The sequence below is a fragment of the Syngnathus acus genome, chromosome 2 (assembly GCF_901709675.1).
Source record: "Syngnathus acus chromosome 2, fSynAcu1.2, whole genome shotgun sequence".
Lineage (NCBI taxonomy): Eukaryota > Metazoa > Chordata > Actinopteri > Syngnathiformes > Syngnathidae > Syngnathus > Syngnathus acus.
This window is the reverse complement of record NC_051088.1, coordinates 19,121,067-19,131,693: the sequence shown is the minus strand read 5'-3', so window position 1 is coordinate 19,131,693 and position 10,627 is coordinate 19,121,067. Positions and strand designations below refer to the sequence as shown.

Sequence of the window (10,627 nt, the reverse complement as noted above, 5' to 3'; positions counted from 1 at the left end):
TTTTGCATGACTGTAACTGTATGTTCTTTTACACATGGTAATATTCTTTTTGTATTCATAATGTTCAATTATTTTATTATTATTATTACTTTATTAAATTATTTAGTTGATTATAAACAATTTAAGCATACATAATAACACCAAAGATGAAAATGAATTATGTTATCATTAATATTATGACTGACGTTGATTATGAATAATTCAAGCATAAAAAATAACACCAAAGATGAAAACGATTCATATTTTGCCTGACATTATTTAACATATTTGACATGTATTTGAGTTTTTTAAGTACAAATGTTTTTGCACTAAGTTGCTAAGTATTGGACGTGGAGCAAGGAGATCAAGAAAGATGACAATCATTGACAACAGAAACATTTCGAGAGCCATTTTAGGAAACAGTTGACAAGTGACATCAGAAACTATTTCCAGGAGTTCAGAAGTTCGGGTCATGAAGATGAACAAGATGTACAGGTGCTACAAGAGATGAAAACACTACCAAGTAAAATGGGTGGGCCAGGTTAGAATTTGATGATAATTTACAGAGAAAAACCTGAAAAGTTCAGAGATGAAACAAAGATTAACCATTAATTGATGGAAACGATAAAGCTTTGTGCAAGAATCAGTTCTGTTACAGGATGGATTTTTATATTTTGAGGGTGTAAGACATGATGACAGCAGCAAAATGGTCGCAAAAATCAACAGAATCATTTTTTAAAGAAAGCTACAATGACGCTGAATTGGAGATTCTTTGTCAAGATAATAACCCCCAAATTCTCAAAACAGCAAGTGAGTTCAACTGGGGCAAGATGACAAACAGGTCAGGTCAATCGCTAAACTTCCCAGTGTAGACCGCAGATTAATTCGACCTGGTGATGGGAAGGGAATATCATCCCAAAGAAAACACAAATTTAAAGAGGCTGTGGTGAAAGCTTTGCAAAGCATCACAAAAATGGAGGAGGGGGATAATGTCAGTAGACTCAGGCTTCCTGCAGTTATTGCAAGCAGGTATTTGCAATAAATACAAAAAAATTACTCACTTCAGTCTATTTCAAATCTTCAAATTTTTTGCTCGTCTTTAAAATTTAGTGAATCCTGCTTATAAATAGCTACAAATTAGATCCGATTTTTTCTCTCTCTCTTGTCTTCTATTCCTGTTTACAGTCCACATGAAAAAAATAAATGAATTGGCTTTGCTGTTCCAATACTTTTGGAGAGGAGTGTCTACTGTGTGCTCGACTCAGGATGTAACAGCTGGACAGAGGAAATCCAAAAGTAAACACCTCCAAGCCAATTATTGAGGAAACTGTGTGCAACAATAGTTGATTGTCGAGCGCTTGTGGTCACACTTATGACTTTTAAATCAAATAATTTGTGTTACATTGTTGTATTGTTCATGCACAACGTGTAGATATATCTATAGAGATATATTTATGGTCCTTATAACCAATTGCAGTGTGGCTATTTTGACAGGCTGGGGCGCCATTCTGCATGTGTGTTGGAAAAAAAAAAAAAAGGGGGGGAAAGGGAGGTGTTTCAACTGTCATAAAAGATTATACATTAATAGGCCAGAGGACAACTCCACACTTAGGCGCATCGCACTGTTCTTTGCCACCTTTTGTCGACAGGTAAGATATTGAACTTGTCTTTCTGCTTCTTGTCTACTTGCAAAGAAAGGAATCTTTCTGGGTAATAAAATGACGTCGTAAGTTACATATATCATATAGTCGATGGAAATTGGTTTGTTGCGCAATAGGAAATGTGATATTATTGTGTTTATCTTGTGTAACCTCAAACTTAAATCCATGCAACACTGTGCAAGCTGAATAACGGTTGATTTTTTTTCTTTTTTAGTCAGATGCTGTTTAAGATTATGTGCACGCATTTGCAGGGGTTGAAGGTTACATTCTGCCACATGTTGGTCCTAATACATTCATTGCACAATGTGATGTTACCTAATAACACTGCTCACCTACTAAATGTTATGGATCATATTAGGGTCAAACCACAAAATGAATGATGGAAACTTTTGAATGTCCAACTGTTCAAAGTTGAGTGCTTTTAGCCTAACTTGTTGTTGTCTAGTAAGAAGCTGCACGTCTGCTTCCTGCAGATATGTATTTGTACTTCCTCGTGGGACTAGTAGTGTTCTACTACGTGCACCGCTGGTTCAGGGAGCAGCCCAGGATCCCTGACAAGAAGGACAAGTATGTGTACATCACCGGCTGCGACACAGGTTTTGGAAACCTCCTGGCCCGGCACTTGGACAAGCTGGGCTTCCAAGTCATTGCTGCCTGCTACACGGAGAAGGGCGAAGAGCAGCTGAGGAAGTGGTGCTCCGAAAACTTGACCACAATGCACCTAGACGTTCGATCAAATGAAAGTGTCACCAAAGTTGCAGCTATGATCAAGGAAAAAGTGGGGCAGCGTGGTGAGTGTCTGTGCAGCACTGGTGGGAACTAAGCCAAGTCCAAATGTTTTTAATTTGTCACTTAGTGCATTTATACTTGGAGTTTGTACTTTTACCCTAACTGCACTTTTGCCTCCATACTTACGTGTCATTTTTGTCTGAGGTGCTCAAACTGGGTCCGCAAAATAATAATATAAAAATAAATTATTGTCGGATTGTCGTATCGCACGCACGCACACACACACAGACACACACACCACATAATGTTAAACCAATTATGCTTCCCTACCTCAGCTTTGGGCCATAATAAGAAATGTGATAATGACCTCCCTAAATGAATTATTTTCCTTTTAGTAGGACATTTTATTACAGAAATACTCGTTTTTTTCTGGGTGCAAAAGGAATATATCTAGTAGTAAAAGGCTACCAGCCATATATTTTTGCAGACTAAATCTGATGTCCCGCTTCTCAGTCCTTCCATTTTTAATAGTAATCGTCCTCATTAACGCCTCATGCAGCTAGCATCAGTCAAAGCTAACCATTATCACTTTTTAAAGGCAGCTAAAAGGTCAGCACATTCAATCTACAGTGACTTCTTCATGTGGTTCTCTCAGGGTTGTGGGCCGTAGTGAACAATGCAGGTGTGTCCGTCCCCACGGCCCCATGCGACTGGCTGACCATCGATGACTACAAATCCATGCTGGACGTCAACCTAAACGGGGTGATCGCTGTGACTCTAAGCGTCCTGCCACTCATCAAGCAGGCCAAAGGCAGGGTGGTCAATGTGGCCAGTGTGTTTGGGAGGGTTAGTCCCACTGGAGGCCCGTACACAGTTTCCAAGTACGGCGTGGAAGCTTTCAACGACAGCCTCAGGTGATACTGCCTTCATCATTGCGCCACATTTTTGAGAGTTTGCAAACACTGATAATAATGGCTTTTGCCATTTAGGCTTAATATGGCACCCTTTGGTGTCAAAGTCCTGTGCATTGAACCGGGCTTCTTTAAAACAAATGTGACTGATGCTGCAATCCTGAGTAAGAATATCAAGATGTTGTGGGAGAAGTTGCCTCAGGAGGTCAGGGACGACTACGGGGAGGAGTACCTTAAGAAATGTATGTATGGCTTTTTTTTTTTTTTAATTACAATTCAGCTACTTCACCTCTCTTCTTCCACCCCTCACAGCGCTAGCGATCTTAACAGATAAAGTGGCTAAGATAGCAGACGCTGACCTGATGAAGGTGGTCAACTGTATGGAGCACGCGGTGTCGGCCGTCCAACCTCGTACCCGCTACTCACCGGGATGGGATGCCAAGTTGTTCTGGCTGCCACTGTCTTACATGCCAACCTGCATCTCCGGCTATATTCTGAGCAAAGAAGCCATTCCAATTGCTAAGTCGATGAAATAAGTGCACTTGATTGTAGTGAGCGTTTTTACACACCTATTCTTTCACTACTCGATTTAGCAGTTGGTATCAAAAAGAATTATTTTTCTCCTCAGATTACAAAACGTTTTTCTTTTTTTCTGTCTCTCCATTGCTTATGCAGTGCCATATTGAAGACCTTATCTGTTCAGGCCAATGTGCATGTCCTCAGTGATAAACCTGTGTGAAAGGTTGTGCGAGAGTGTTCTGAGTTGGGGTCAATAAAAAGCATTCCATGCAGCATGATCACTAGTTACAAAGTAAAGTTTTAACCTGCAAACTACTCTTACAAAAAAAAAAAAAATTATATATATCTATCTATCTATATATAATCCTGCTGTTTAGCACTATTCTTAGACAAATACACAAAAGACACGCTATTCGTTTGTCATTTTATTTCTGCCACAATCATTCCAAACGACTGCTTGACAATGCTCATGAGCACCATCTGGTGGTCACCATAGGTACAAGATTCGCTACCAGGAAATACGGTTGACAAATTGAGTAAAGTGTTTTTAATTCCATCTTTTTTTTGGAAAATGGAGACATTAAATACAATTCTTAAAGATGACAAGACAGATACATTTGGATTTGGACATGTTTTACAAACCAAGTGCTCCTAACAGCTGGACCCCTGCCTATTTGTTCATCTTCTTGCTTCCACAATAGTTCAGGTGTTTAGGAGTGCTCCTCAGCCAGTTTCTCAGCCTTCTGGACCACTTCTTCAATGGGGCCGACCATGTAGAAGGCCTGCTCGGGCAGGGCATCGTACTCTCCTAAGAGGACAGTCAATTTAAAAATTACTTAAAGTAGGACTTCTGCACATTATAAGGAACTCGGAATGCATATTCCTTCATCCTCACCTCCAAGAATGCTCTTAAAGCCTTTAATGGTCTCCTTTAGCGGCACCAGCTTGCCCATGTGGCCCGTGAAGACTTCAGCCACCTGGAAGGGCTGGGACAGGAATCGCTGGATCTTTCGTGCACGGGACACAGTTAGCTTGTCCTCTTCAGACAACTCATCCATACCCAAGATGGCGATGATATCCTGAAGGGATTTGTAGTCCTGTAGTACAAAATGAATTCCAAGAATTCAGATTCAGGGATTAATTAAACAATACATTTAGATAGTTCCAAATTAAAATGTCAGACCTGAAGGATTTTCTGCACACCACGGGCAACATCGTAGTGCTCAGCGCCGACAATGTTGGGGTCCATGATACGGGAGGTAGAGTCCAGGGGGTCTACAGCGGGGTAGATGCCCAGCTCAGCGATGGCACGAGACAACACAGTGGTGGCATCCAAGTGAGCAAAGGTGGTGGCGGGGGCAGGGTCAGTCAAATCATCGGCAGGCACATAGATGGCCTGAAGAAAGAGGAAGGATTTTTTTATTAGCATGGATGAAATTTAATTAAAAAACGTGCTTGTTGACTTACCTGCACTGACGTGATAGAACCTTTCTTGGTGGTGGTGATCCTCTCCTGCATAGTACCCATGTCTGTGGCCAGAGTTGGCTGGTAACCCACAGCAGAAGGGATACGACCAAGCAGGGCAGACACCTGTCAAATCCAACAAAAGGTTAAACCAAATCCAACTTGAGTACATGTCACACTAGTTCAGGAAAAGCTGACCTCAGAGCCAGCCTGTGTGAAGCGGAAAATGTTGTCAATGAAGAGCAGCACATCCTGACCCTCCTGGTCACGGAAGTACTCTGCCACAGACAGCCCGGTCAGAGCCACTCTGGCACGAGCGCCGGGGGGCTCGTTCATCTGTCCGTACACCAGTGCCACCTAACAGGGGAAGATATGAATGGAAGGTTGTCAAAATGAAGAAAAAGGGCAAAGATGTGAAGGGTCACATCTGCTCACCTTGGAGGTGGTGTCCTTCAGGTTGATGACACCGGACTCAATCATTTCATGGTACAAGTCGTTCCCCTCACGGGTACGCTCGCCCACACCGGCAAACACAGAGTAACCACCATGGGCCTTGGCCACATTGTTGATCAGCTCCATGATCAGCACGGTCTTGCCTACACCAGCTCCGCCAAACAGCCCTGAAACAAACAAAACAAAGAAACTCAAGTTTGACAATCTGATTTCTTTAAGCTAATTAAAATGTTTTTATCTTGTACATACCGATCTTTCCCCCCTTGGCATAGGGGGCCAGAAGGTCAACCACTTTAATGCCAGTAACAAGAATCTCCTGTTCCACACTCATGTCAGTGAATTCAGGTGCTTCCGCATGAATGGGGGCAGTCCTGGGAGGAGAATCAAAATAGCCAGATCGCAAATGCACTTAGGATGGCAAACAGTGAACATATGCATGTTAATTAAAGGTCATCGAGGATGAACTTACTGCTTGGTGGAGATGGGGCCCCTTTCATCGATTGGCTCACCAATAACATTCATAATTCTACCCAGAGTCTCAGGGCCCACTGGGATCCTAATTGGTGCTCCGGTGTCCAGAACTTTCTGTCCACGGACCAGACCTTCAGTACCATCCATAGCAATGGTTCGCACCGTGTTCTCACCTACACAAAACAAGGTACAAGTTAAATTCCAACTCTCGCACAACACATGGAGGAAGCGAGGCTCAGTCCAGCCACTCACCGAGATGCTGTGCCACCTCGAGAACGAGCCTGGCCTCTCTGCCAGCGACCTCCAGGGCGTTGAGAATGGGTGGAAGGGCCTCATCAAACTGGACGTCCACCACGGCACCAATGACGGCCACAATTTGTCCAGTGGCAACACTGGCGGCGGCGGCAGGCGCAACATAGTCTCTGCCTGTGAGAAACACACCAAAGACAATGAATTTAGTTATAATCACATAGGCCACCTTGTACATTGTTAAAATAAAAAAATCTTCCAGAAAGATTGAAACCTCGAAGCTCAATGTCAAAATTAAGTGGCTGTGCTCGTATACAAACTTATAAATCCCCGCATTAACATTCAAATCATGAAATGCATTACACAACAAAGTACCTTATTGAAAATGTCAGATGAATGAAATCGGGCAGATGCTAACGTCGCTAGCATTTCAGCAACATAGTGAGTCAGCTGACAGTTGACCTTTTATCGAATCTTATCATCAAACATGTTTTGATCGTTCTACCCAACATGTTAGATGATTTAGGAAAGAAATGTTTGGGATGAAACGCCGGCCGAGATATAATGCTAGTTTAGCAGCCACCTCATGACATTAGGGAAAGGTCATTGGTGCTATCAAAGCCAAACTACAGTCGAAACAATGTCTGACACGTGCAACCTGACAATAATAATAATAACAATACATATTTGCTTCTTTTATAACCATACCTCATCTCCAATTTTACAACTGAATGACTGGGCCTGCCGAGGCACTCGAAAGGACAGCCATCGTGTAGCTAGCATAAGCTAGGGTTAGCATAGCTTTAGTAGTCCATTTGAAAGCCGCCTTAGTGCGTCTTCGGCTCGTGCGATTTCACTCAAAATCACCAAACCTTAAGGGACTTACGTGAAAGGACAGCCGGTGATCCAACAAGGGCCTTCAGGGGACGGACCCCAGGCTTGAGAGCCTGCAGGGCTCCGGTGCAGCAGCGTCCCACAGCTCCCAACATGGTCAAAATGGCTGAAGGTGGAAAGAGTCGAGCGGAACTCGCGGCTTTATGAGTATGCACTAAAACAGACTGCGCCTGCGTGACACGTTAATCGTGGCGTACGCAGAAATCGACCTTTGAGAAAATGCGCATGCGCTTTGTTAAAAGGTCTAATTTTTAAAAAATATATCTTTATTTAATAAATGTTATCTACAATAATAAAATGACACATAGAAAAGGGACAAGACAAAATGGGAAGTAAAAAAAAAAAAAACACAAATAAGATGAGCACAAAAAGAATATATTTTTAAACAAAAATATATAAATAATTTTTAAAAATGACAGTTATAAACAAGAAAATATTTAAACAAAAAATCTTTTACTTTCGGCTTTTCCCTTCAGGGGTCACCACAGCGAACCATTTGTTTCCGTCTGACCCCATCCTGTGCATCCTCTTCTCTCACCCCAACTAGCGTCATGTCTCTTTCACTCCATCCATAAACTACAAATATTAAATGAATTTAAGAAAATGCCAAGGTTCCTAAATTAAAAAAAAAAACATTGAAAAAAAAACATAAAAACATCAAATGGGGACATCCTGTCCTTCTTAAACTTCATGTCATGCGTTGTTTCTTATTTACATTAAGTGTACAGTATTACTTTTTGTCCATTTTTTCTGAAAGAAGTGTTTTGTGTTTTTCATTTTCCATTCCTAGTCTAGCACCCAAATGATTCTCTGAAAAAGAATAAAAGATCAGTTTCATTTCCCCATTTCAAAATCCAATCATAAGGATGCCGAAAACTGCTATGTTACTATAAAAAAGTAACATCTGTACCTTTTTTTTTAAAAGTTATATATACGTACTAATATATACAATATTTACACCAGGGGCGTGCAGAAGATGGACATGAATCAAGTTGTTCATGAAGTGAAGAGTATATGTTCGCCACTAGAGTACGCCAATGTTCTAAAAAGATGCAGAAAAGGTATGACCGTACTGTCTGCATGCGCATTGTTGAAGTTTTTCGACCAAGTTTCATTTGAGAAGACCTAAATCATCAAGTATTTTCTCACGTGTTAAACACCAACCACTACAAATATTTTATGCAGTTAGGAAGGATTCATTTATTTTGAAACTATCAGGAATATGGGTGGTTCCCAGGATGTATGGTCCAACTCTGACTCACTTCAAGAAAAATTATTTTCTTCCATCAGCCTCAATCACTTCCTTTGATTGTAACTGTGAATGGTTGTTTGACTATTATGCGCCACAATTGTCTGGCAACCTGTTCAGGGTGCACGCCCGCAAGGATAAACATTAAGAAAAGAAATTAGTTAATGAATATCTCAAACTAGTTACATTTTGTGCCTCTTAAATGCTGCATAAATAACGGCCATTGTTCACCATTCAGAATCAATTTCCAACATACAATTCAACAATTTAACCCGAATATCATTGTATGAAGGTAGTGAAGCTGTTCAAAGGTAAAAATAATTGAAATTTGTATTTTACTTGGGTAACCATGCGGTACTTGTTGCTCAGGAACCAACGAGACAATGGAGCATACGACGACTGATATGTCAACTCACACTGAGTCATTTGGGACATGCTCCAGGCAGTTTTTCTCTCACAATGAACTGCTTAAATGGTGTTAAATTTGTTTGTATAGATCAATACTGAAATGAAAAACTGAAGAAAATAAAGGAAGGTGGGGTGCAGGGACTATTTTTTCAAAAAGCCAGTTACTGGAGTCCCTCTGTAAGAAGATCCAAAACAGTTTGAGGTTACAGACTGAAAAAATGTTACAACGATGTAATTTTATCTCCAGCATTATTCATTTTGTGGAATATTTGCATAGTGTATGGTGGTTTTCTATCATATGTTGTGATGTAATAATCAGCATTGAAGTCATATGTTGGCTCTGTAATAAGATCTCTCAGCAATTACACATATTCTGAAGGGGAATGGCAACATCAAGGTCCAACCACATTGTTCTATTTAAATGTAAACACTTGATCTAACCAGTGGAGTTCATTAGAGCCCAATTTGACTTCAAATGGGACAATTTGCGGTGGTTTTCATGGAAATGTAACATGCAGACAGCATGCAGATGTTTTGGCTCTTATCCTAAAAGACTTGCAGAAGACTCAGCAGACATAACAATTTCTTTTTATTTGTATTAAAACAGCTCTACCAGTGTGTATATTTGCTTGACAAAACACAAGACATACTTCATCTCTGAGTCTGAGTTGTGCAGACTGAAAAGTTGTGCTTTCAAGGTTACTGAGAGGACATATGGAACATCAAATACCTTCAACTGTGGATCCGTGTGCACATCTGGGCCTTTAACTAGGGAGTGTTTGGCAAAGCTGCTGCTTTCTTTAATTTTCTGTTACCATAGTTACATCAACGGTGGAGGGGAATAAGTTCACTACAGGCCAGCTGATGCAAGACTCAACATGCTCCGTTCACCTGATTGGATGCATGTCAATCCCAGTATCATTACGAAATTAAACAGGTCACACTGACAGTATGATACAATATGTGTTAATTTGTGCTGGCAAAGCAGGGCAGGTCAGAGAGTCTTCATTACTCTTTTATTTAGTATTGCGCTGCTGTGCATCCCAGGTGAAAATGTCCAACAACATAAATGGTTCTGCCATTTAAATACTGCAGTATTTTTTTGTTCAAGAACTACACATTATCCTCCAAAATATTTGTTCAGCCAAATAATGATATAGTAAATATCCATAGGCCCACAGAACTATTCCTAACGACTCCCTTTGATGCAAGCAAAATTACGCACAAAAATCGTATTAGTTTCATGCTACACGTCATAGCACACACATACACACACACACACACGCATGTACCCATAACATAACATCCCTCTTTTGACAGCATCATTGTGGTACAGTATTTAAAAAAAAAACTAATAACATTTTTTGTCCTTGTATTGCAATAGGAAACAAGGCAATTATTTTTTAGATTGCCATTCCACCCATGTCTGTATCATGTAATCATGTAATCATGTAATCATCCCTCACACAGAAGGCAAACTTAAGGACACGCATACTTGAGTGACAGCTCACCGTTCTGTGCTCTGAGTAAATTATAATACTTGGCACAGAGACAAAGCTATGTGATGCTTGCTGCAGTTTCGGAGGCCATCATTTTGTTTTAATTAACTGAGTCATGAAAACATTTCTATTACAATAAGA

At 40.7% G+C, this 10,627-nt stretch overlaps 2 protein-coding genes across 2 annotated transcripts; one reads left to right on the top strand and one right to left on the bottom strand.

The window, feature by feature from the left end:
• The first annotated feature begins 1,561 nt into the window (after positions 1–1,561).
• Positions 1,562–4,136, top strand: LOC119136824 (retinol dehydrogenase 7-like). Its single transcript, XM_037275591.1, has 5 exons — positions 1,562–1,628; positions 2,114–2,431; positions 3,025–3,283; positions 3,359–3,522; positions 3,593–4,136. Exons 2-5 carry the CDS (start codon positions 2,116–2,118, stop codon positions 3,814–3,816), a joined length of 963 nt encoding a protein of 320 aa, XP_037131486.1. The 5' UTR covers positions 1,562–1,628; positions 2,114–2,115; the 3' UTR covers positions 3,817–4,136.
• Positions 4,137–4,211: 75 nt separating this feature from the next.
• On the bottom strand, positions 4,212–7,476 carry LOC119136816 (ATP synthase subunit beta, mitochondrial). Its single transcript, XM_037275579.1, has 10 exons — positions 7,323–7,476; positions 6,440–6,613; positions 6,186–6,360; positions 5,966–6,087; positions 5,699–5,883; positions 5,462–5,620; positions 5,267–5,389; positions 4,983–5,195; positions 4,695–4,896; positions 4,212–4,607 (listed from the first exon to the last, which is right to left on the bottom strand). Exons 1-10 carry the CDS (start codon positions 7,423–7,425, stop codon positions 4,510–4,512), a joined length of 1,554 nt encoding a protein of 517 aa, XP_037131474.1. The 5' UTR covers positions 7,426–7,476; the 3' UTR covers positions 4,212–4,509.
• Between the last annotated feature and the right edge of the window lie 3,151 nt (positions 7,477–10,627).